The 26,592-nt window shown below is 39.0% G+C and overlaps 1 protein-coding gene across 1 annotated transcript in view; it reads right to left on the bottom strand.

Annotated features, from left to right (window-relative positions):
- Positions 1-26,592, bottom strand: part of DPYD (dihydropyrimidine dehydrogenase) — a 542,721-nt gene that overhangs the window by 225,867 nt on the left and 290,262 nt on the right. Inside the window, exon 13 of the mRNA XM_038414838.2 lies at positions 17,803-18,018. Coding sequence (XP_038270766.1) covers positions 17,803-18,018 — 216 coding nt within the window. The remainder of the gene's footprint in view (positions 1-17,802; positions 18,019-26,592) is intronic.

Raw genomic sequence — 26,592 nt, 5'->3', positions numbered from 1 at the left:
CCGCATAGTTCGCTACTCTAAATTGAAAAAGTGGAAGAATAATACACTTAGCGGCCAAAGGAGTCCAATCTCTTGTTATCTTTGTCAGATGGGTGGATCAGAAGTGTTGGTATTTATTTTTCTGGTTTGCCATGTCGATCACTAGCGAATTAGGTGAGGGGTGCATAAATAGAAACTCGGAACCCTTAGATGGGACAAAATATTTGCGGTCCAGTCTCTTGCTAGTGGGGGTTATTGTGGCTGGGGTCTGCCAAATAGTTTTAGCAGGTTCCATAATGGCCCCATTGATTGGTAGGGCTATTTTGGAGGAGACTGTAGCTTGCAAGATGTTGGTAAACTCATGGTGGGTTTCAGGTGCCTCCTCCAGGGTAATCTTCAGCTCCTCCACTGCTCTTTTAAACAACTCTTGAAAGTGAGTGAGCTGCTCAGTAGTGGGAGGTGGTGGGGGTACCATGGCATCTTGTGGTAGTATCGCTGTAGAGGAGGTGTGCAGGGTAGTGTCCTCTGTAGGGGTGGCGGCCACTTCAGGTCTTATCTGGGTTTCAGTTTAAGCTGGCAGTGGGGAGGGTCTGACAACTTTCCTCCTGGCAGCCCACAGAGTACCTGAGTGTGTTGTGATGTAGGCCCATGGACCCCAGTGTGGCAATTGCCCTGGGGGGTGGGCATAGGTGGTCCCATCCAGGGATTGCCATACTAGTGAGGATAGCCGTGAGGATATGGAGAATGTGCTTTAATGCATCTCCCAGTTGCAGGTAACTGAACCTGGGGAGAATACTTGAGAGGAAAACATCTGTTCATCATATTCCTCTTCCTCCTCCTCATTGGAGAGGCTTGATGTAGTGGGGAGTATTGAAGGTAGGGTGCTGAAGGTCTCGGTGATACACTAGTGCCGAGGAGACTCAGGGAAGTGGGACACCCTTGATTCTTCTGGCTGTAAAAACTGAGGTGGAGCTGTCTGACCAGGAGCTTGTGCCAGTGTAGATGGCGGAGGCAGAGTCTGCTGGGGCATCTGCTGATGCACTGAAGGGTGTCCCGGGGGTGCAAGCTGCCTCAGAGGAGTAGGTGCCCCTGGGGTAGGCACTGTAAGGGCAGCTGGAGACCTCAGGAGGCTTGGTTCCGAGAGAGTCGGCTGCAAAGCGATTCCGCATGATCAAGGGACGGTGCCGCGGCTGCTGCTTGTGTTCTTGGCACCGTAGCAGCAATTGGCACCATAGTGACAGAGGTGGCTGAGGGAAAGCGGAAAGAGGTGGGCAACTGAAAGCCCTGAGCCTCGGCACCAGGTAGTGGGGCAGCCGACTCATGGTCAGTCCTGAGGTGCCTGCCGAGTTAAAAGGTACTGAGTCGCAGAGCGGCAGTTACCGGAGACAGGAGAGCCGGTTTTAACTTCTTCCCCGAGGAGCGGTCCCTGAGGGGGGAGGAAGCTGACCTTTTTTGCTTTGGCTTTGCCTCTGGAGAGTGTTTGCTGGCCAGGGTCAGATGCAGGTCTGAGAGAGTTTTCCAGGAGGAGCATTTTAAGTCTGAGTTCCCTGTCCTTGGGGGTCCATGCTTCAGTTTGGCACAGTGGGTGCATTATTGGGGTACATGAGACTCTCCCAAACAGCATACACACTGCAAATGACCATACAAGATGGGGATGGCATCCTTACAGGAGGCGCATCTCTTGAAGCCTGGGGAGCCAGGCATGTCCGTAACGGCTGAGGTGTTTTTTTTTTTTTTAAAAAAATGTAACAGCTAATATATCTTGTCTAAATGATACCTCTAATGACTAAACACTATCTAAATAAAATGAGAAACAAACTAACTAGCTAATCTCAAAGAGCACTGCTGAACTCCGCCTCTAGCCGGGGACGGTAGAGAAGGAACTGAGAAGCCCGGGCTATGCACGTGCTATTCTAACACTGACAGCTTGAGAGGCAAGCACAGCGCATGCACGGCCCATAGGGGTACTGCTGTAGAAATCTTCGATCAAAGGCACTGGGATGCACCTTGACCTGAAGTGGAGCACCCACAGGGACATCTCTCGAAGAAGAATTGCAGGTTATAGTTGCTTTACAACTTCATAGAATTTATGGCCAGAAGGGACCATGAAACAATCTAGATCACCTAGTGTGACCTCCATTAAATTCTACTCAGTTACCTCTATGTTCAGACCAATAACTTGGGTTAAACTAAATTATTTCAGTCCTTGTTTTTCCTGAGAAATGAATAAAATTCTAAACGATATTTTGGTTGAAATAATTAATAGATTTGTTTAATCTTAGCTCCAGGTACATGGCATTTTTCCTCTGGGAATAAGTAATGTAATATTTATGTCCTTTAGGAAATACGAAATGCACGTACAAAATTCAGATGTGGACTCCAATATTCTGTGGACATCAGTGAGAGATCTATGAATGTAGAACAGTTCATCACAGTTAAAATATGCCATGAGAATAAGAGAAGATAATTTTTTTATTGAGATTTGTATTAACCCATTTCAGATTCTGGGCACTCATGACAAACTCTTAAAAGTAAAATTCATACATAATAGAGTCATCAATTGACCTACCAAAAGCACTACCCCTTGCAGCAACTAAATATAATAATAATTCCCATCAAGAAAACCCCCACCAGAATTCCAACATGACCCTTTTCCAAACTCCATGAGAACTAAGGAAAAAAGATGAACCTTGCAGCATGTTGTGAAAGTTAACATACTCAGGTTGTTATGGACCAAACTGAAGGAATAAGAAGTCTGAAGTTGTGGGGCCAACTGGTAAATTCCCTCCAGCAGCTCCCTTCTCTTTTGCACCAGTGGAACTTTAGCACTGTGCATCCACTGACCACAACTGTGGCGGTAAGGAGAAAGATGGTCTCTTAAAAGCAGGCTATTTAGGGCTTTCTAGGTAAAACTAAAATAAAACGGCAAAATCAATCTGGAAACCAGTAGGAGGCCAGTGCAGATCAGAGAGCACTGCTTCAATATGCTCACAGACTGATACACTACTTAACAAGTAGGCCACCAGATTCTGCACCAGCTACAGTTTCTGGATAGATTTAAGAAGTCATCCCCATTAGTAGTTTAATCTTGAAATACCAAATGTATAGATGACTGTTTTCAGGTCTGCATCCAAAAGAAATAGATGCAGTCTTCTGGCTGTGAGAAGTTGAAAAAGCCATCCTAGCTGCTGCTGCTGATCTTCTAATAGCAGCAGGGAGTCTAATTACATCCCTAGATTGTGAACCTCATTCACAACTGGTTGACACACACCCTCAGTCAAAGGGGCTGATATTTCTCATGACATATCCTCTAGACATTTCTCTCAACTAACCAGCATCACCTCTGTCATGTTTGGATTGACATTCACCCAGCTTGCTGTCTTCTATGCCCGTGTCTTCCCCAAGCACTGAATAATGCAAGCACTGTTCCAGCTGAATCAGCTGAGAGGTATGAAGATGAGTTTTGGCACACTGAACACATTTCAAACCATATCTCTTTACTTATTCCTTCTAATACCCACATACATTCCTTAAGAGGGGTGACAAGATGGAACCCCACAGAACCCCAAAGCAGGGCACACCCAAAGAAAAGAAGCAGTTACCCAATACACATCTGAGAATGCCAGTTTGCTGACATGAGTTTCTCTGTCTATGCTATTTAAAGATGAGGTATAGTTAAGAAAGGAGACAGGTGAGGCACTTTACACTGGGGGAAAATTTGTTAATTGGTACTTGGAAAATTTTTGGCTTTCAATCTAAACAACTTAAGTGCATAAACGATATAATGATGAGCACTTAATAACTGCTTGTAAAAATATGAATAATTTTAGCAATGGTTTCTAGAGAAATTAGGAGTTACTGCACACTTTGTAGGAGCAGCAATTCAGCTACAATAACTTTTTGTTGTTATTCAAAGACACTGATGTTGCAGTTGGGTTTTGTTTCTTAGACTGAAAAATAATACATTAACTATATTACATGAATTATCAGCTTCATCTTTCTCAGTCTTCCCATGAATTATTAAATCATGGTTCATTCTAGAATATGCCAAAAGTTCCTTTTGAAAGATGCAAAAAAGGAACAATTATCCTCTTAACACTTATTCTGTCTTCAGAAAGTGAAATGCATGAGCAACACCTCCATTTGGTGCCACACTAGAGAAAATGAAAGTAAATCCGACGATGGCAATGTGTGCTTTCAGTTTCTGTAGTCCGATGGCAAACTGGCAGAGTAAGCTCCGGCATTCTACTATCAAAGATTAAAAAATAGTTTCTTATACACATGAAGGAACACTTCCTGTGAAAAATTAAGAAAAAATGCCTTTGAAATTGGGGATGGGATAACATTTAACTTACCACTATTAACAAACCGTCCAAGGTGAAGGGCTTCTCACACAGGAAAGAAACCAGTAGAACTGAATGAAGATTTTTGGCGCTGGGGGAATTCATATTCAGATACACTGAAAAATGTCATGAATTCATGTTGATTTTGCTTAATTGTTTTAGTTGGAAAAAAAACTTACAAAAAATTCCCTTCAAAATGAAAGTGTTTGCTTTGACATTTTCAAAACAAAATATTTTGATTTTTTCAATTTGAAACAACTTTTTGTTTGGAAATTTCCTTTTTTAAAAAAAATATAAAAATAATTGCTCTAAGTTGAAATGAAACATTTTGTTTGTTTGTCTCAAACGAAATGTTTTGTTCAATCCAAAATAATAATTTGACAAACATTGAAAAATATAATTTTCAGTTCAGCCCAGAATTAAATTTATATTTTGGATTTGCCAGTGAACCATTTGTTGAAACCAGTCCTCATAATGCATTACACTTAGGATTGTTTAAAATATACAGTTCACAATTTTGAGAAGAAATAAAATATATAATATTTTTAAAGGATTTTTGTTTTAAAGGAGTTATCAACTTTTATTGCCTGCTGGTGTGCCCTTATCAGGACCCTTCGGATTTATCAAATAATTGACCCTCTCTCTGATTTTATGCTAAGAATCAGACAATCTAATTCACATATCCTCTACTGTGCAAAAATTGACAAAAGAGGAAAACTACATGTGTCATCTCCTCAAAGGAAATGAGTTGCTGACCTCATGATTAGCTGTGTAGAGCCCTGAGGATTGATGGATGGGTGTCCAGGAGAATTCTGCCATTATTCTACGAGTTTGCTCAAATATTTTTCCAAGGAAAAAATTATACAGTATTCCACAGTTTTGCAAGGGAAGCTTGCAATACAGAACCACAGCACTAGTTGTGCATATTCAGGGAGAGAGAAGTAACAGTCACAGAATGGAAGGAGTTCCAATGACAGAATCCCTTACAATAAAAATGTTAGGATCTTCTCCAGCCTGATTATTACACTTTATTACCTGATTATTACCTTTTTTGCCAGGTGATAGGTAACATATAACTCATGGTTTTGACTGAAGAAAATTCAATAGTCTCACCAGCCATGTTAATTTCTGAATTTGTTCTACTACTCTATGATACATAGTGAAGATAAACCACTCCACTCTTCCAGAAAGGGGAATTATTCATATGAATTATTATATACTGTGTATATGCAAAAATGAATAGATGGACCTTCAAGTTCATATTTCATAGCTGTGACTATGAAATGATTACTAGGCATGATAAATTTTACTAAATACAAATAATTATTCTGAAGAAATTATATATCCTTTTAAAATTTAATTTAGAATGTTTGGGTTTTCTGCATTTAGTCCCATGATGCCTATGAAGGGTTTTGTTTATTTATTTTTTGCTAATACATAAGAGTAAATTAAATCTGTGCACTGCATTAGGGCTCAATCTTGCATGATGCCAAGGCCCTGATATAGCAAAGCACTTAAGCATGTGCTTAACTTTAAGTATGTCAGTACGCCCATTTATTTTATTGGGACTCATAGGCCTAAAGTAAAACACAGGCTTAAATGATTTTCTGAATTGGGGGCTTTAACTCAGCATGTACATTTCAGCCCTAAAGAAGTTTCCTATTGATTTCCATGGGCTTTCGATCAGGCCAAATAAAACACTGTATAAGCAAAATCAGGCAGGTTTGCTATAGCACTTTAACTAGAATTTTGAAAAATAGTTTTTTCTAAAATAAAGAATATTGTGTAACCATAATACTAAAATCTCAACAGAAGGCTGTTAGGATGGAATATGGACTGTTTCAGTAACCATACTATATTTATGCATAGCTCATACGCATGAGCGATGAGCTTGAAAATCATATCATTTTGTAAAAAACAGCAGTAAGATATGTTCATATTATAACAATGCAATACCAATGTTCAACTGTCTATTTAAATGATTTAGTTTTACTCTAATGGTTGGCACTCCACAACATTTTATTATAATACATTGCACAGAATGTGAATAACCTTGCATAACATAATGACAGGTTTCAGAGTAGCAGCCATGTTAGTCTGTATTCGCAAAAAGAAAAGGAGTACTTGTGGCACCTTAGAGACTAACAAATTTATTAGAGCATAAGCTTTCGTGAGCTACAGCTCACTTCATCGGATGCATTTGGTGGAAAAAACAGAGGGGAGATTGATATACACACCAATTGTGTATATCAATCTCCCCTCAGTTTTTTCCACCAAATGCATCCGATGAAGTGAGCTGTAGCTCACGAAAGCTTATGCTCTAATAAATTTGTTAGTCTCTAAGGTGCCACAAGTACTCCTTTTCTTTTAACCTTGCGTAAGTAACTGCAGTATATTTTTGCATCTATTTTGATTCTTAACTAACATTGTTCTAAGGAGAGTCCAATAAAAGTGCACACTGTATATTTTTATATATAAACTCATATACTGGATAAAACACGACAACGGCAAACCACTAATATTCCTTAAAAGTAAAAAAGAAAGCCTTATTTTATTCAGAGCTTCCAGAGTTTTTAGATACATTTCTTAATTTGCCCACTGCCATATAGCTACAGAACGCTAACAAAACCCTCAGTGTTCACATGACAACTCTTGTTGACAACCCTTGTTCAAATGCATCCTTATTCTGTCATCTACTGGCAGTGTGCTTTCTAGTCATGTTCTCTGCCAGTGCTTACCAGTTTGCCAATTACACAAGCTGCTTCCCAGACATCAGACAAAAATTCCACAAGACTGCTGTGAAAGCGTACCCTAATTAACCATCAGCTTAATTAGACAATTTACTGTGTAATTAGCAGGCAATTAGTCAACACCTCTCAGATCTTATTGACTGCTGTGACAGCCTTCCCTACTCTGCACATTCCAATACACAACTACCACCATGTTTCTAGCACTCTCAAATCCTTGTACAACAGAGTTCTGGACAAAAAGAAGTGAATAATATTACATAACTAGAGAAAAAAATCAATATGTAGGTTGTCCATTTATTGAACTGTTTACCAGCTTGAATTTTTTAGTACTAGAAGGCCACCTGCTGAAATAAGAAACTGAGGAAACGTTTTGTTTTTTTTTGTTTTTTTTACTTATAGCATGTTTTAGTGTGATAATTTCATGTAAAACCCTTTATAGTGCATTAAATTATAGCAGAAGCCAGACAAACAGAGGCATTGGCAGTAGTTTATAGAAAAAATACATAGTAAAATGTACTTGCACAATTTTCTACAGATTAAGTATACAATATAGAGTTACAGTGAAAATTTCCTGGTAGATGGTATCTAAATATGTAGCTAAGTTTTGTACCTTCTGTTTTATGTTTACTTACGTTTCTATTTATACTCTGAATTGCAAGACTGTACTTTGTAGTTAGATTACCTTTGTGATATAAAAAGTCAGACAATAGATATGTACTGGGGCATAACACAATGATATCAATATAAGTAAATGGAACAAAAATGGCAAGGTTTTACACATATGAATCAAAAGTTGTATGTCTTTATATTGTATCAGCTGAGAAATTTTATGTGATAGTGTAATTAAACACAATTAAAATGCACATGCTAAAGCATTAAGATTGTTTTTTCCCTCCTTTCTATAGATTATAAATTGTATTTTGATATGACTATAGTATTTTGGACAAGTGCTCTGAACCTGGGGTAAGGGATATACATATTTACATGTGCAAAAATCACACACATTGACTGTGTGATAGACTCCAGAATTCATGACCACATTATATTAATATTTTGATAAAATATAATGAAAGTTGCAAATCAGAATTGAAGATTGGTGGGAAGTGTTGTTTAGAATGAACTAACACAATACAATACTTTAGCTATAGTTATTTTAATATAAGCAGTGCTTCAGGTATTTAAAAATATGGGACTTCATTTTGCTCTTCCACTAATGACAATCAGGAGTAAAATCACCCATGTCAGTATCAGGTATGCCAGCAAAGAATGTAGAAGAGCAAGGGCTTGATTTTCCTATGCCTTACACTGCTTTTACACTGATATGATTTAACTGACTTGAACTAAATTAGTTTTCACACCAATTTTATTGAAGTCAGGGCAAGCTTGTCTCTATGAGGACATTCAGGAAAATTAATCTGAATTAGCTAAAGATCTGAATTAAAAGTGAATTAGTTAAACAGTATTAAACCCCTACATGGACACACTCATTCAGAATTAAAGTGGCCTTAATTTGGTTTAGGCTAATTCATTTGGGAAATTACTCAAGAGTTAAGAGGAAAGACATAAATTTGCAGAAAAGCCCCTAGTCCTCATACACAAACTGTACTAAGTTCAATAAAATCGGTGTGAAAACTGATTGAGTTAAATCACTGCAAACCACTGTGTGGACACACACATCATTTTAAAACTAGTTACATCAGTTTCTCTTATGCCTGTAAATTTACCAGTGTAAACTGAATCAATACACCAGGTTTACTTTGAGTTCAGTGTACCCACACAGGATTTTGAACCACTGTGAATAAATCAGTTTAAAATCACAGCTTTAGCTAAACTGGCACAATATTCCAACAGGCATGATCTGCTCCATTGTGTGGAATGTATTGTGCATTCAATTAGGGGGCACATGTTTTCTCTCCATAATACACCTGATGGGATGGGCAAGGAAGTTCTCAGACTGCCCATGGGTATGGTAGTCTCAAAGTGGCTGGATGAAACAAGGAAAACTTGGGTAGCTGAGTTTGCAGAAGAGACTATGGCTAACAGCAACATCTAGGCCATCTCCTTTATCACACAACTCACTTAATTATTTTTCCTTCTTTTCTATGGTCAACAGAGAGAGTAAAGCTGTAGGAGGTTAAACATTGTTAACAAACAGAAGCAACAGACAAGACCAGAAAAGAAGGGAAGCAACAGACCAGAAGAGAGGGAAGAAAAAAATATGGCAGGGAAAGAAAAATAATTCAACCAAAATGAGACCAATACTTTTACATTACAAATCATTTTTAATGTAAGTTTAGTGCTAAAATGATACAAAATAAAAATACATTATTAAAATGTAAAAATACAATGTTAGTCCATAGCCATGTAAACACTTATTCAATTGCTTAACTTTAAGTCAATGGAACTACTCATTTGTCTAAAGTTAAGCAAGTGCATAAGCATTTGCAGGATAGGTGACTTGATCTGGACATGAAAATGTGGATGTGTAAAAATGATGGAAAAAGTACCCTAAACAAACTGGTGAAAAAGCAGGGTGCACACAATGATTAAAAAAAAAGTTTGGGGAAAACTTCCATATCTTGTAAGGGCCATATAAATCCTGGCTAAAACTACAGACCTCAAGGGTTCTGATAAAAGGCAGAATGGTTACTCCAAAAGCAGAAGTTTGAATGAACTATGATATGAAAAACTCTACATGTCAATATAGACAGAGAAACAAAAAATAGTTCAACAAAATGTTGAACCAAGAAAATGAAAATAAAAAAAAAATCTAAATTGCATACATATGTTAGAAATGAGCCCTGTCAATTTCTAACATATGTAGAGCCTGTATTTTTAACTGAAATCCTTTGTTATAGAATATTATTTCAGATTTTGTCAAGAGTGCTGTAAGTCTCCTTAGAGGATATCAATTTACTGTAGCTGATCAACTGTGATCTGCAAAATTTAATACAAGTATGTTATACATTTGTGTTTTTCAAGATACTGGACTTAGGGTCACCAGACATCCTGATATTAGGGGCTTTGTCTTATATGTCCCCCCCACCAAAAAAAAAGAAAAAAAGAAAAGTGTCCTTATTTTTCCCCACTTGTTATCTGGTCACCTTAACTGGGCCTGATATTCAGAAGCGCTGAACACTCCAAATTAAGTCAACAGGAGCTGCGGCACTCAGCACTGTAAATCAGACCTACTGTAACCATTTTAGAAAAAAAACGTGGCATACATTGGAGGAAGAATCAGTTATTTTATACAAAAGTAATACAAGACTATACAGCTTGTTAATTTGAGATGATTTGTAAAAAAGGAAGTTGTTGGGAAATGCTTGGGACTTTTAACCAAGATTTAGCTAATTGTAAAGATTTACATGTGTTTTTAATGCCACTGAATTATTAAATCGCAAACAGGTTATGCAGCCTGGCATCCCACTCCTTGTAGGAATCTGGGCTTGTGGAGCTATGTTGTGTGCAGATTCACTGACCATAACCCTGACATGCCACATCCCACTCTGTGTTCCATTGCAGAGTTGTCATGGAGTTGTGCATCTTCCTGTGGGAATAATAGAGCTCCTCTCTGTGGGTTTTGTGCTTTGGGTTTTGTGCTCTGGGCATCCCATTATCCAGCAGTTGGAAAAATATTACAAAATCACGAGGATGTGGCTATTTGTGTTCCTAAAACTGTAAAGGTTTCAGAGTAGCAGCCGTGTTAGTCTATATTCTCAAAAAGAAAAGGAGTACTTGTGGCACCTTAGAGACTAACAAATTTATTTGAGCATAAGCTTTCGTGAGCTACAGCTCACTTCATCGGATGCATCCAATGAAGTGAGCTGTAGCTCACGAAAGCTTATGCTCAAATAAATTTTTTAGTCTCTAAGGTGCCACAAGTACTCCTTTTTTTTGGAAAACTGTAAATGCCACCATGAGAAATCCATTCTACAAATGGGGATTTTTCTTTTCTTTAAAAGACTTCTGAATTCTGCTTTTTTACAAACATATTCCACCGTCTTCAGCACTTCAAAATGGTAGACAATATAATCTGACTCATTAATGGTAAAAATTATCCTTACAAATATGGGGCTATACTCACCCCTCTTCCACTGACTTCAAGGAGTAGGATCAGTACTTACACCTACTCAGGGAGGAAGACTTCAGTGGAGTTACACCAGGGATGAATTTAGGTCCCCCTCCCTCTTAAGTACCCAATACACTAAATATTCACAGATAGATTTCCTGGTCCCTCTACTTCTATTGTGCTGCTGAAGGTATGCATGATACAGGCTACATCCTCTTACATCCCAATGGGTCTACAGGTGACCTAGTTGGCCTTTATGCCATGCCCCAGCAATCCCTGGTGTAAGAGGGGTAGGGGGGAGAGGGTGTGGCACTAGCCGGAATGCAGAGCACTCCGGAGTTCCTCAGCTGGCTCAGTTCAAGTTGTCAGAGTTGAGAACAGCCTCTAACATGCTTTAAAAAGTTACTGTAAACTCTGCCAGGGCTGGGCTAAAACTAGGCAAAGCAGAGAATTTGGCCCTTAAACTGATCATACCAGGGAAATGAGGTACTGAAAGATTATGCGAAAGACTTTTTTACCTGCCTTTTGCTCAGACTTTCAGCATGAATGTCTTTTCTTCGTAACTGAGTAACATTTCTCTATTTAAATATACAAGTTAAGTAGACTCTTTTTGACATAGTGGGTTGTTTAATAATAACTGCATATTATTTTATGTCCCCAGGATAAATTTTACTTCATTTGTTAATCTTTGATGTACTTTAAACATCTAAATCTAAATATCAGTCAGCCAGCCATAGAATGTTATATTCCTCATTGCAACTCTTCTCAAATTCACAGTTTATATTTTCAGAATCAGTAGAGCATTTATAAAACAATAAAAAATTCAAGTCACAGGCAAGCTGTGTGTGCTAAGAAATCCTGTAAAATTTTGTGTTTTTTTTGTTCAAGAATGTAGTTAATAAAAGTTATTCTTGATGTTATTTAGTAGAAAGGCAAACCATCTTTTTTATATTTGACATTAACAATCTGATCATTTGTCTCCCCAAAGAAAGCCCATACAGGCCACACAATAAAGAATAGTAATATTTCTGTTTACTGAGATATCAACTGGCATTTCACAGCAAGTCAATGGTCTATCTTCACTACAGCATACTAGACCTCAATCTGGCATCTACAAATGTCAGGAGCATATAAAAAAATTATAGGATGAAAATCCAAAGCATGTTTTTAATTTCTAAAAAAGGAAACATAGTTCACCTAAACATATTTGCTGTAGAAATCAATGCAATATTCAGCTGTCACTCTAGAAAAACAACAAGGGAGTGATGCTGTCAGTAGGACAGGATAATAAAATTTCAAGCAGATGTTCAGGCAGGGCTCTAATTCTCGCTGAACTCCCTTGGTAAGCATTTAATTTCTTTATCATATGCAAGCTAGGTAAATTGTACTTCATCAAAACTGTATTGTGAAATATTAATATTTCATATTATAGCAAAACTCCACAGAATAACCTTTGTCATATTAAGAACATCAGAATTTCAAATGTCAAGGTTCTGCATTTTAATACATCTTAAATAGTTTTCTGGATTGGCACCATATATATAACTACTTTAATCTAAATTATTGTGTTGTAATATCATTCATATATATATAGATATAGATATAGATATATATTTATATATTTAACACAGGTTCACTTCAGTGAAATACTAATGGTATGGAAAACAATATGTCACTAACACAATTTTACCACCTATAATTACAAAGAGAGGTAAATGGAGTACAAATGTACACATACTCAACTAGCTGAAGCATGAATCAGTGCGTTGTAATAACAGCATGCTGAAATGTAGTACTTTTGGGTCAAATTAATGCACAATATACAACATCCTTCATTTAGATATGGTTTGCGAAAATATAGTGTAGAATTTATTACTATGTATTGTACAGATATAAATTGATGAGTAAATACTTTCTTGCAATATAATGTTTTAGTTGAAATTTAATTCACTTTTAATCATTAGTCTGTTTTTAAAACTGGCAATGCAACCTGCAGCATACAAATTAAAAAAATAGTGAGGTTTAGAATGAAGTTAGTCTTCACATTTCTGCTGTTACTCCTCATAAAGGCAACTGCTTCTACATTACTGAAAGCAACAGCATCACAAATCAATGCATGTCACAACAGAGTAAAGACAGATGTCTCTGATTAATCAGAATTAAATTTTTACAAGTGAAGGAAGCATCTAAAAATCAAAGTGAACATTCTGCCATTCCACTTCTGTTTTTTTCTTTTGCTCCTTTAGTTATACAGTGCAGTGAGAAAACCACAACTGAATCCATAATTTTAAAAAATTACAAATTTTGATACAAATTCTTCAATAGAATATATTAAAAATCAACTCTAACATAGAACAGTAAATGTCTCAAATTTTAATTTTAAAAAATTAATTAAAGAACAGTCTTGTATAAATTTTCTGACTATAGATTTTGATTTAAGAGAAATTCCATTTCTATGTATGGTGCAATATCCAGATAGAAAAAACAAACAAATTCCAACATATCGTTTTAAGAATTATCACCAGATGATACTCTTTTTAATTAAGCTAAGAGATTTCTCCCGTTGCAGGTAGCTATCTGCTTTTCAGAAATGGTTCTGAAAATAGTAAAGATTGGTATATGAATATAGGTAAATGTATTTTAAATAGGTTTACTAGTAACTAAATTCTTTATGTGGACTTTATTTTATCTTATCCTTCCCTCCACCTTTTTCCTCTAATTTCTTACCAACTGAATTTATACATAGTAACTTTGAAGCACAGAAGCTCCGAATAAGACAAAACTAGTATTTCAGCAATACCTCAGGGAGGGAAGAAAGTTGGGGGGAAAGTGAGGAGAATGACCGCCCTGCACTGAAAGCGGGGGGCTCTTGTCCAGGCTTGCTGGAGGAAGACAGTAGTGCTTTGTAGGGGTTGGGGGAGAAAAAGGTCAGAAACTGCTGCAAAGAGGTGGTGTTGGTCAGCTTTGAAGCACTGACTCACCCCCTTGGAACTTAAGGGTGAAAGGCTTTAAAGGTGCAAGCTCTGGCATTGGAAACCCCTTTCTCCACGCAGCAGGCAAGGCAGCACCCACCCTCCCTCTCTTGAGGTGTGATTATTTGGTGGGTATAAACCAGCAGTGCAAATAGGCCAGAAACACACAGCAGCAGCCTGGCAAGAGGAGAGGGCTGGGGGTTCTGCTCCTTTCCCCGCTGGGAGGGGCAGCAGAGAAAGGAGCAGAATGCCGGCAGCTTCTCCAGCGGCTGTAGTCCTCCGCCCCCCAGGCTCACCTCCCCCAGCCCTGTCTCCCCAGGTAACATGGGAGGGATGTGGAAAGGGGACTGGAAGAGCATGGGGGCCCCGGGCTGGGGGCGGGGCAGTGAGGAATCAGATGGAGGGTCACTTGGGGAGGTCACATGCACCCCTTAGCTGGTGCATCCCCTTCTCCCCCCGTACCAGTAAGACATGGGTTTTACTTGTACCACTGGTTTGAACCTGCTAGGGGCATTGTGCTAGTCGCTCCTTTTTAGCGGGGCTGGGAAGGAATTTTTTCCCTCACCCCCATATTGGCTTCAGTGGCGTGGGGGTTTTTCGTCTTCCCCACAGCAGGTCTTAGGGAACATCTATTATGGTGAGCACAAAAGGTGGTAGGCTATATGTCACAACTTATTTGGTGAGCGTGGGGTGGATGTCCAGTGCAGATAAAAGACTTTAAACAGAGATGCTGATTAAAGGAAGGGAATGGTGTGGGGTTTGGGGCTCCTATAGTTGAACCCACCCTTTCTTATAGTCCACCTTACCCCTCCTATGGGGGTGGATGGTAAGGTCCCCAGCAATGGATTTGCTGGAGGGACCTGAATGGAAAAAAGAGCGGGAGCTGGTGGAATCTCTCCGCCCCAGGGTAATTACAAGATAAACAGGGTTTACCTGCACTGTACACTTGTATCTGCTGGGCAGACCCAGATATCTAATAATAAAGTTGTGACCTGATTAAATCCATACCAAGTGTTTCCTGTCCTTCTTTCGGTATAGCTGGACAAGGAAGAGAGTGTGCTTAAAGGGGCATATTTGTTCTCTGCTGTTTTCCTTGCCCAGTGAGAATCTGCTTTAGAATTAGTGATCCCTGTTTCTTTAAAAGATCAGAGCTACTTGATATTAATTAGTACAGATATTCACAGATATACTGTACTTCGATTTTGTAAACTTAAAATCCACAAATTTTACATTTATATACATATATTTATATATCACAATCCAATAGTTTATAATTAACACCTGTTTTACACTGTAATAACATGTACCTTCGAAAATATTTAACATGGCATTTATTTAAATATTTACTAAAATATTATTTGTTCCAGTGTTAGACTGAGAATTTCTGTGTAATACTCATTGTTGAAATAAGAACTGTTGCACCTCACTGAACTTGTCTTCCTATTTGAAATATTTTTAGTATTTTAATAATATTAATACTTTGTTGTTTACATAAACAGAAACAATTGCATTTCTTTTTGCATCTAACATCTCTGTATCTCAAAGCACACCACAAACATTAAGGCTCAACACCTCTTGGAGGTGTTGTCAAGAGTATAATGGTATAAAAATCACTTCAGCCAACTCTTGGGTGGGACATGACAATTGTTCTATAGAACACAGCAATGCTACTCCAGAGCTTAGGGCCAGAAATGAATAACACTATATCCAACTAAGACTTCCAGGGAAATTTACCTAGGCAGATTGTAATCATCCAAGTTTGAATGAGTCAAGGGCACTTTTCCCAACCTCCTTTTCTCTTATATTAAAATAATACCATAAAATAATAATGACTACTTTCAGAACCTTGGTTTTACTGAACATCTGATCTGAAAGACATCAAGCAAAAGCCTCACCTCTGGCGGCACGATTACTGGAGCCCCATGATAAGTCACCGGTTCAGTACTGACTCTGACAAAAGTGTAATGTAGTGAAAGGCCAACACTACTTCCTGTAACGTGTATTCCTCCAAAGAAGCCTACCCAAATACTAACCTAGCTCACACCTGCTTAACTTATGAGATCTGATATAGTCACAGTGCAAGGTAACATAGCTGTAGGCATATGTGATTAATAAACAATTCTCAGTTTTGGCTGGATCCTGCCATCAACTTAGACACTCAATTAACTGAAATTAACAGGGAGTTCCATGCAAACACTGACGGCAGGGGATGCTTCAATTAAACCTCTTCCCTTAAAATGTTTCAGTAAGAAAAATATCTGCTTGTGTTGTACTCAATGGACCAGTTCTGGATTTCCATTACTTAGGTATAAATCCAGAGTAGCAATGACTTCTGTGGAGTTACTTCATCTTGGTTGCATGACAGAGATCAAATTTTGACCACACATATTTTGTAAGGACACTCTTGCTGCTCCCTTTCTCTTATCATTTTACACTCTCTCTGGATGATCTCATTTACTCATATTACTTCAACTACCATCTCTACAGAGATGCCTCACAAATTTGCCTCTTTCCTCTTGATAAGTCCCCATCCACCCAATTCTGCATCTCAGCTGCCTCACTGACATCTTCTCACTGCCACAGGAAACTTAACATGGCCAAAGCTGAGCTCCTTATCTTTCCTCCAAGTTCTCAAGTACATCCTATTCTCTGTTGCTTTTCAACACCACAATCATGCTCCATACTACTCAGACCTGCAACTTGGGGTTCATCTTTGACTCCTACCTCTTCCTTTACCCACACAGTCAAGCCATGTCCAAAACTTGTTGCCTCTTCCTCCAAAACATTTCTAAGATTTGTATTTTTCTTTCAGTGTTTACAGTTAAAATTCTTGCTCAATCCCTCACTTTCCCATCTTGATTGTTACAACCTCCTCCTTCTCTTAGCCTAACACTCATGGTACCCACTGCCAATATGTACAAAATACTGCCATTAAGATAATCTTCCTTGGCCATCACTTGGATCTTGTCTTACACTAGATTCTGCTCTCCTACTGCTTCGTATTCAAGCTTCTTGTCCTTGCATTCCAGGCCTTCAGTAGAGCCCTGCTCTTCCCTATCTTTCTGTCTTGTCTTATATTGCTACCATTCCTAAACTCCCCTAGTGATTCCAACATCTGCATAGATACATAAATCCATTGCTCACACAATAATTTCTTTGACTGCATCCTGATAGCTCTTACATGTGGAAAGGTCTTTGTGAGCTGTTCAATTCAAATCCTGCCTGAAAACCCATTTCCATTATGATTCCTAAAAGAAACTATCTAACTAGTAGTGGAAAGGCTTGGGGGTTAAGTGGGGATAGTCTATATGTATTATCAGCAAAATAGAAACAAATTGTTATCAAACATTGTTTTATCAAAAGGAGGCCAACCTCCCCCTTGATAAAGCAATCAAAACCCTCTCCTGATATACTTTGTCTATCTGTTCATTTTGTCTTTTTTAGACTGGGAATGCTTTGGAATGGAGACTGTGCCTTGTTTGGAGTCTACAGCACCTAGCACTCGATGGGTACTGCCAGAAGCAAATAACTGAGTAGTAATAGTAGCCCTGGAAAAGTAGGTAGAATATTAATAGAACCCTAAAAGCTTTTTAGCTGATTGGATATAATACTTATTTATATTCTCAAAACATTTAGATCATGACTAGAACATACCATGAAATTACATATGCCTTAACATATTTCCTTACCTTATCGAGGGAGAATGTTTTGGTCAGAGCAAATCCCCATCCTGCTTCAAATGCTCTTCGAATCATTGGGGAACTAGTAGTTGGAGTTGCACTGGCAAGACCGAAGGGATTTGGAAACTTCAGTCCAGCCACTTCAACACTGATGTCTACCAAATCAACAGGAGTATAGAAGAGAGGTAATTCTGGAGTAGTAGAAACTGCAGCACCGTATAAAGACTGTAAAAACAAATTTACAAATATTTTTGTCATCTGAATTTTATATGATTTCTTGTTAGCATGAGGGAAAAAAATCACTCATATACTTAAAATATTCTAATATTTTATGCTTGCAGTGATGAAAACATTTAGCTGGCAAAAAGTCATACGTCAAACATCTTCATTTTAAAAGGGAAGGTGGTGTTGATGCTGAAATATTATTTCAATGTATTACTCTGAAATAAATAAATAAATATTATTTTAAAATAAAATAACTTTGTTAAAGCAACAGTTACAATGAAACATGCATATGTACAGTTTATCAAAGATACTCTGAGTTAATGTTCCAAGGCCATTGTTAACTGAGCCTTGTGAAGCCTAGACATTGTAGTATTGACTAAAGGAACACCAAAGGTAAGCAATGGGACTGAGAAACTGAGTTTTCTACTATAGACCACAATGCTGCAAAGATTTATGCCCCTTAAAGTTTAATTGAAGTCAGTATAACAATTCACAGTCTGTGAATTAAATGTGAGCAAGTCTTCGCAGAATTGAGGCCTCAGTCTTACACGTACATTTATTTTCTTTTACAAGTAAAATCTTTGCTTCCCATCAATTTTAAAATAGATCTCTATTTTTTTTAAAAACTGGTGTAAGTCTCATTTCTAGCAACTACACATTATTTACATTTTAATGATTAATGTTCTCAAATTTTTAAACACTGTGGGAGAGAAGAGTTAATATACCATTTCCAAAATGACGACAAACATCAGTTGACACCTGATCAACCTCTGGGGTGGTTAGGGTATCTGGGATTCAATGCTGCATCCTATACTCATTGAAAGAGGTCTTTTTAGAACCACTAGGACTATTCACATGAATAAGTGCTTCAATATTGGGATTAACTATATCATACGACACAACTGTTGCTTAGATACACGAAAGAGGGAAGAATCCAGTAATCATAAAGAGTGAAAGTGTTCCACGTGCAGTATCACTTAGCAACCTGCCATCACTGGCTCAATATTCATCCAGGCTCCTACACACCATAAAAAACAATGTGAATCAGGCATAACTGACAGTAGCACTGTAGTAAAGTACTACTCAATGTGATATTGTAAGGATGTCAGAATCAGGCCCTAATTCTGGATTGGTAGCTAGAAACTGGACCAAAGAAGAGCAAACAATATAAATGTTGTAGTTATGTTTTCTAACAGTTTTAAAAATATCTCAGCCAGTTGATTTTTTTTAAAAGAGAAAATATACATATGAATGCATGCGTCAATAAAAAATTATAAGGAATTTTTGCACACAGACTCATTGCACATTTTATTCCCCAGAACTGACTCAATCAACCCTAACATAGCTGGCTTTTGACTATCAAGTAAATAATGCCCATTTACAAACAATAGAAATATTTGACTAGCCATAATCACTTTGAAGGTGTTGTTACAGTAGAGCAATCCTTAAGAACTGACCAGATCAGTGGCTTTGCTTCACAATGCCTGGATCATTACAGGTGTGTTCTCTTGCTCTTAAGCATGGCAAACATAATGAACAGGCAGTGGGCTCAGCCTTTGGAGAAGAAACACCCTAACAAGCTGGCAAATATAGGAGTTGTGTGGATGGACACTGAGCAGAATCCTATCTAGTTCATGATGGATGGAATTAAGCTCTGTGCCACGAAGGGTATATCTACACTGCAATTAAAAACCCATGACTGGTTTATGCCAGCTAACTTGGGCTCATGATGCTGAGGCTAAGGGGTTGTTTAATTGTGGTGTAGATGTTTGGGCTCAGGCTGTACCCCAGGCTCTAGGACCCTGTGAGGTGGGAGGGTCCAAGAGCTCAGAATGCAGCCTGAGACTGAATGTCTACCCTGCAATTAAACAGCCCTTTATCCTGAGTCCTGAAAGCCTGAATCTGCTGGCACGGGGCAGCCGCAGGCGTCTAATTGCAGTGCAGACATATCCTAAGAACCTTGAACTTGAGTCAGTAAAGCCAAAGGGGAAAAAATGGAGGGGTTCTCAACTCCTTGAGATGCGCACACACACAAAGAAATCTCTTATGTAAGGACGGAGCTGATACTCCAAGGACTCTGTAAAATCTTCCAACCCTTGAGTTGCTGCCCTTTGTTTTGTTTTTAAAGAGCTTATTTACTCCATTTTTCACTTATGCATGTTACTACAAGGCTATGGAGGGGATGAGAACTACTATAGATTTTTCAAGGGCTTTAATTAAAGGAAGTCTTGATGCAGAACCTCAAAATCTACTCATGTCCTCCCAAATTTAAAAAGCTATATTCAAATCACCTGACCCTTTGAATTTTCATCCCAGGTAGGGTCCAAATCCAGAAGTGGCATGTTGGGGCAGATTCCTGGCTAGTGTAATACAACTGAAGTTAATGGAACTATACCAACAGAAAATTTGGAGCTGTGGATGTTATCCAAAATGGCAGAAATCGCTTGAGAAAAGCTGATTTTGTCGGATTCCAGCCATTTGGGACCAAATTTCCCTGATGCAATGACCTCTTTCTGGGTAGTGCCCTTTACATTGCTAGCCATACCAAAGACAGCAAGAGTATGGGGCAAAATGGAATTACTGAACTATTTCCTTCCATACAGGCCACTCAGTGCATTCAACATATTATACTCCCCAGAGCTCTGGGGTATGTCTACACTGGAATAAGAAGCCTGTGGCTGGCCTGTGCCAGCTGACTTGGTCTTGCAGGGCTCAGGCTAAGGGGCTGTTTAATTGCAGTGAAGGCTTTCAGGCGCGGGATGCAGCTCAAGCTCTGGGACTCTCCCACCCTACATAAGAACAGCCCTACTGGGTCAGCCAAAGGTCTATCTAGCCCAGTATCCTGTCTTCCAACAGTGGCCAATGCCAGGTTGGAATGGCCTTCCAACAGTGGCCAATGCCCCAGAGGGAATGAACAGAACAGGTAATCATCAAGTGATCCATCCCCTGTTACTCATTTCCAGCTTCTGGCAAACAGAGGCTAGGGACACCATTCCCTACAGAGTGCTAAAGCCCGGGTGCCAACCAGAGCCCAAACATCTATACTGCAATTTAAACATCCCCATAGCCTGAACCCCACAAGGCGATTCAGCTGGCATGGGCTAGCCATGGGTTTTTAATTGCAGTGTAGACATACCCTGAGAGGTAACATGCCTACCTGAGTCATAGTGCTTAGCAGAGCATCCGCTGGGGAACTCCAGAGTTCCACGCCCCAAACTAAGGGCCATGACTTCAAGGTACTATTGTGACCTATTATTTGAATATCTGAGTAACCAGCTGCTATTTTTCTTTTCTGTTATGAATTACAAAAAACAAACAAACTTGATAGCTCAGAAATTTGGTATTAGGATACAAAATCTTTCACCCCAAGGTCACAGGCTGAAATCGGGTGTAGGTCAGGGGAGTGACAGAAATTCATTACTATCATCTAGCTGTGAGGTGGCTTGTGTTCTCAGTGTAGTTTTTACTGGACAAGATGTTCATTCTCAACTGGCACCATTATTGGTACAAAGTGAAGGACAGGAGCTTAGCGTATAAACCATGCATAGTACAGTGAGGAAAGAAAACAAAGGATTTAATGGGGAGTGGTGGTGTTGGAAGAGTGAGGCAAACAGTTGAAAACAAGCAATGCATTCAGGGCTAGACTATGATGTGACTATCTGCTCTGAGTAAAGGGGTGGTGCATAGTAAACTTATGCCTCTTTTCCTTTCTGCAAGCAGACTGCGGATATTTATTAAGTTTTTGATTATTCAAAATTGTTCAAATGTGGTATGTAAATACATTTCAGCCTGTGGACTGCTCTCGAACTGCTCAATCCTGGTATGCCTCAAAATAGTCGTTATTCAAAATTCAGTATTTGATTAAAAGAAAAGGAGTACTTGTGGCATCTTAGAGACTAACAAATTTATTTGAGCATAAGCTTTCGTGAGCTACAGCTCACTTCATTGGATGCATAGTTGCTTAAGCCATGTCGTCCTGTTTCTGTTTCCTGGCTGGATGACTTAATCTTCAAAAGCTACCTTTCACTGCCACATGAAATGAATTTTGTTTCAAATGAATCTTAGCTAAAGGCGACAAAGGTGCATTCTGTATAAATAAAATATGGCTTGTACAAGATAAGAAACCCTCCTCTAATGAAAGGAATTTGGGACACGCAGATTGATTTGCCCATGTAAGAACAGGAAAGCTTTGGGGCATGCTGGCCTGCAAACTAGTTGATCACCAGGATTTCCAGCCATCCACTGAAACATCTCCAACTATAGACCTTTTCCCCTGACATTAGGATTCTGCACTCTCCTAAAAACCCTTGGTAAACCGCCTGGAGAGAGAAAAAAGATGAGACTCCACTTAGATGCAAAAATGCATTGACTCCACCAAAAGCTGCTTACTTCTGGTGCTCCACTCCCTGTTAATGAGGGTCTCTGCTGTCTGTTTTGTCATAGTGGTTTGTAAACCACTTTTACAGCCTGAACATCTCCAACAGCCTGATAGTATACTTCCACACCTATGATGATCGCTGGCCCGACAAGGAGGTTTCTAAGATGGGTCTTTCATCCCAAGAGACTGGCATAGGTGGTGACAAGAATTAGGGAATCCAGGTAAGTAAATCAAAATGACAAAATATGCACTGCTATAAGATGAGGCCGAGGGTTCAACAGTCAGTAGCAATGCTTCCTGCAGATTTATCTTCCCCTCCTCTTGTCACACTTCCTTTTGCTCTATTTTTATGTTTGTTTTGCTTCTCTTAACCTCTCTGTTCAGCACAATGCTCATAAAGGAATTAAATTTACTAAGTCATGATGTGTTATTTTCTCACAAAGCAAACCTTTCAACAAATTAAAATGCTATATAGGTTCCTAATAGGAAAAAATAAGCTTTATAATGAAGGATTGACCTGATACTGCACACATAGTAAAAGAAAACCTGTAGGCAAACCTTTAGAAAAAGAAGATAAAAATGCTTGCCAATTCTTCTCTAATTTGCTGTCAACCAGTTGAGTCTACAATTGTGGGAATTCAGATTCCTGGTTACCATGTCTCCAGGGTTCTTTGAAAAGCATGCCAACATCCATAAACATTTTGCATGCATTGGTCTTCTTTCTTCTGATCTGGATACTCCTGCAGACAAGACAGTGTGCTCCGTAGTGAAGAGCACAGGACCAGGAGACAGGAAGATCCTGCGTTTTAAAACTTTCACACTGATTCGCTGTGTGGCCTTGAGCAAGTAATTTCACCTGTCTCTGTCTGTTTCCTTAGCTGTGGATAACTACTTGACCACCTACTTCATGGCATTAGTATATATAGTCAATGTCTACATAGTGCCTTCAACACACAGAGCACTAAAAAAAAATGCTAAGTTTCATCAACATAATTGGTTTACTGAGAGCCTTCTCCTCTGCAGCCTGGAACAATTTTCCTGCATCTTTACACTTCATTGATTCTCTCATTTAAAATCTCATCCAAAAAACATGTCTATTCTTCCTTGCCCATACTCACTCTCTTTTCTATTATTTAGCTGTGTAATTCTATTATTTACAATCAGTCACCAAAACATTTTGTATGAAAGACACTATTCAAATTAAACAATTGTATTGAATTGCAGTGTGTTATCGCCTGCCTGTGGATCCTTTAAGAACTTGAATAGGCTTTGTAAATATGCACTTATTCATTCTAAAATTACATATTTGTTGAAGCACAATAGGAGAAGTCCTATATCTCAGAGATATGAATTAACACCATACTGTTACCCCTTTTGACTCAACCTGTTACCCAATATTTGAGGTCTTGGGGGTTGTTTCCTTTAGAATAGTGGTTCTAAAACGTTTGTACTCCTGACTCCTTTCACATAGGAAGTCTCTGAGTGCAACCCCCCCCCATAAATTAAACACACATTTTTATATATTTAACATATTATAAATGCTGGAGGAAAAGTGTGGTTTGAGAGTGGAGGCTAACAGCTTGCAACCCGCCCATGGAATAACCTTGCAACCCTCTGATGGGTCCCGACCCCCAGTTTGAGAACCCATGGTTTAGAAGAAGAAATTGATGATGGAGTCAGGTATTTCTTCAGTGCAATCTTATTTATTTACAAAGTATGTACAAAGTCTTATTTTCCTAAACACTGCAGGAATTAACAACAGGAGGTTTTTCGCTCACAGACCAAGCCTCTTTTGAGCCAGCACCACAGAAAATGCTCTCTCTCAGGGCCACACTCCCAGTGCTTTTCTAGCTGTCTCCTTGTCTTTCTGTTTCTTTCTACCTGCTTCCTGGTTGTTTCTGACTCACACATACATGCAGCTGAAATCAAATAAGTCACCAGCTACCTTCTGTTTGCATACAATTTAGTCCCTAGGGCAGCATTTTCCAATGTTTCAGCTAACAAGGGGGGCATTTAATTGTTCCCTCATTTAGCCTGAATAGAAGGGAGCCAACATGACCAACAGCTTCAAAGATAAGCCTGAGGAAATGGCCAATCTTCATAAAAGAAATACGGTCCAGGCTCACGAGATATAAAATTCACATTATTTATTTATTGCATGGGAAAGTTGGGGGGAGATCTGCTTTAAGTAGAACAATAGCAGTGCCCTTAAAATGGGGGATGTTTTGGTCGCCACTTCCAGCAGCTCCCATGGCCAAGAGCAGCGAACTGCAGCTACTGAGAGCCGTGATCGGCGGAATCTGCAGATGCGTCAGGTAAACAAACTGGCCCGCCCCACCGGGGCTTTCCCTGCACAAGTGGCAGAACAAGTTTGGGAACCCCTGGTATAACTACATCACTCAGGAGTGTGGAAAATCCACCCCCCTGAACAACGCAGTCATACCAACCTAGTTCCTAGCCAGTGCTATGTTGACGTGAGGGCTTCTTCCATTGACTGAGCTACTGCCTCTTGGGAGGTGGAGTACCTATGCTGCCAGGAGCAGCTCTCCTGTCTGTGTTTGCTGCATCTTCATTAACCTCCTGCAGCACTGTAAGTATAGATAAGCCCTAAATAAATTAGCAAAATTAAGCACGGAAACCATTACATATTCATGCCATAACAAACAAAATCTAGACCTCAGGAAATACTCTGAGTGGTGGGCAGCCTGGTAAATGTGGTTACTTCTACGTGGATCATTATCTTCCTCTAACTTTGAATTACATTGATTCTATTTAGAATGTATAGGAAAGTTCTAATGGAACAGTCAGACCAGGAAGGGACAAAAGTACTTCCCATCCTCAGTTGGTTTTGTCTGGTCTTCTTTAGGGCCATAAAGATACAGAGTTCAGCCAAACCTGTGCTTTTCAAGCTGGTGGAAGAATGCTGAGAAGCAAGGAATGTTTAGTTTGTTACTGATGGAGAACATCAAGTATGAGATCAGCCAAGATGCTTCTGTAAATAATTCCTAGTTTTGAACATAAGGCATTCCCTTTGGAGAGCCCTTGACTCTGGAACTCACACTTCTCTTGAATGCATGCCAGAGTTTGAATGATTTGAGCTTCAGGGCACATGTAAAGCCCATCTGTTTGCTCAGCCTTTTGCCTGAACTAGGCTGAGGAGTGTGCTGTTTAAAGGAAACGACAAGCAATTAACTGGGATGCTGTTTTTTTTTTAATTTAATGTTTTATTGTGGTCTAGAATTGTTTGGATTGGTCTTTTGATGCTGCCACGCGCGGACTGCATGCTAGTTATATTTTTATTAGTACTAGTACAGTCAGTCGCTTGGGAAACGGGCAATTATTTTTTATAAATACAAATAGATACATTGTACATAGAACAGCTGAAACCTAAAATGAGCCTTTTTACTAAATCAAACACTAAGACTGTGAAGAAATTGTCAGCTTTACAATCCTGTACATGAGAGAAAGTCAATCTATTTCATGAGGGTATTTTTATCTAAAGCAGGGGAGGATTCAACAGTTAGTTCAAAATTGAGAAACACTTTACATATATATGTATGTGTACGCACACACAGAGCCATGTGTTAGGCATAAGTGCTAAATATAAGTGCTAGAAAATTGTGATCTGGCTCTAAATCACAACTCCCTAAAAATGAAGTCCCTGATCCTGTTACTAAGATTGCAACTGATGCAAATATTGGCAAAGTAACTGCCAAATTATAAAAAGAAAAGGAGTACTTGTGGCACCTTAGAGACTAACAAATTTATTAGAGCATAAGCTTTCGTGAGCTACAGCTCACTGCATCCGATGAAGTGAGCTGTAGCTCACGAAAGCTTATGCTCTAATAAATTTGTTAGTCTCTAAGGTGCCACAAGTACTCCTTTTCTTTTTGCGAATACAGACTAACACGGCTGCTACTCTGAAACCTGCCAAATTATAGTCTTCCCCACCACAGCAGCCAGATTTTACAGGGACCGTACATCCAAATAAATGCCTCTTGGCTACCTATTCATCTAGCAGCTGGAAAGATGACACTTGACATTTGGATACTTTCCTGTGAAGATTGCTGCAAGGCTTTCCCATTAGCTTCCTGGTGAGACTGTAAGGTCGAATAAGCTGCCTCAAAACCTGCAAAGGGTAACCGAAGCACTCTAATATCAAGTCTGTTTGATTTAAAATTCTAAATTCTCAGGCC

This window comes from Dermochelys coriacea, chromosome 8 (assembly GCF_009764565.3).
Source record: "Dermochelys coriacea isolate rDerCor1 chromosome 8, rDerCor1.pri.v4, whole genome shotgun sequence".
NCBI classification, from domain to species: domain Eukaryota; kingdom Metazoa; phylum Chordata; order Testudines; family Dermochelyidae; genus Dermochelys; species Dermochelys coriacea.
Note: the sequence above shows the minus strand (reverse complement) of the source record. Positions and strands in the feature narration are given on the sequence as shown.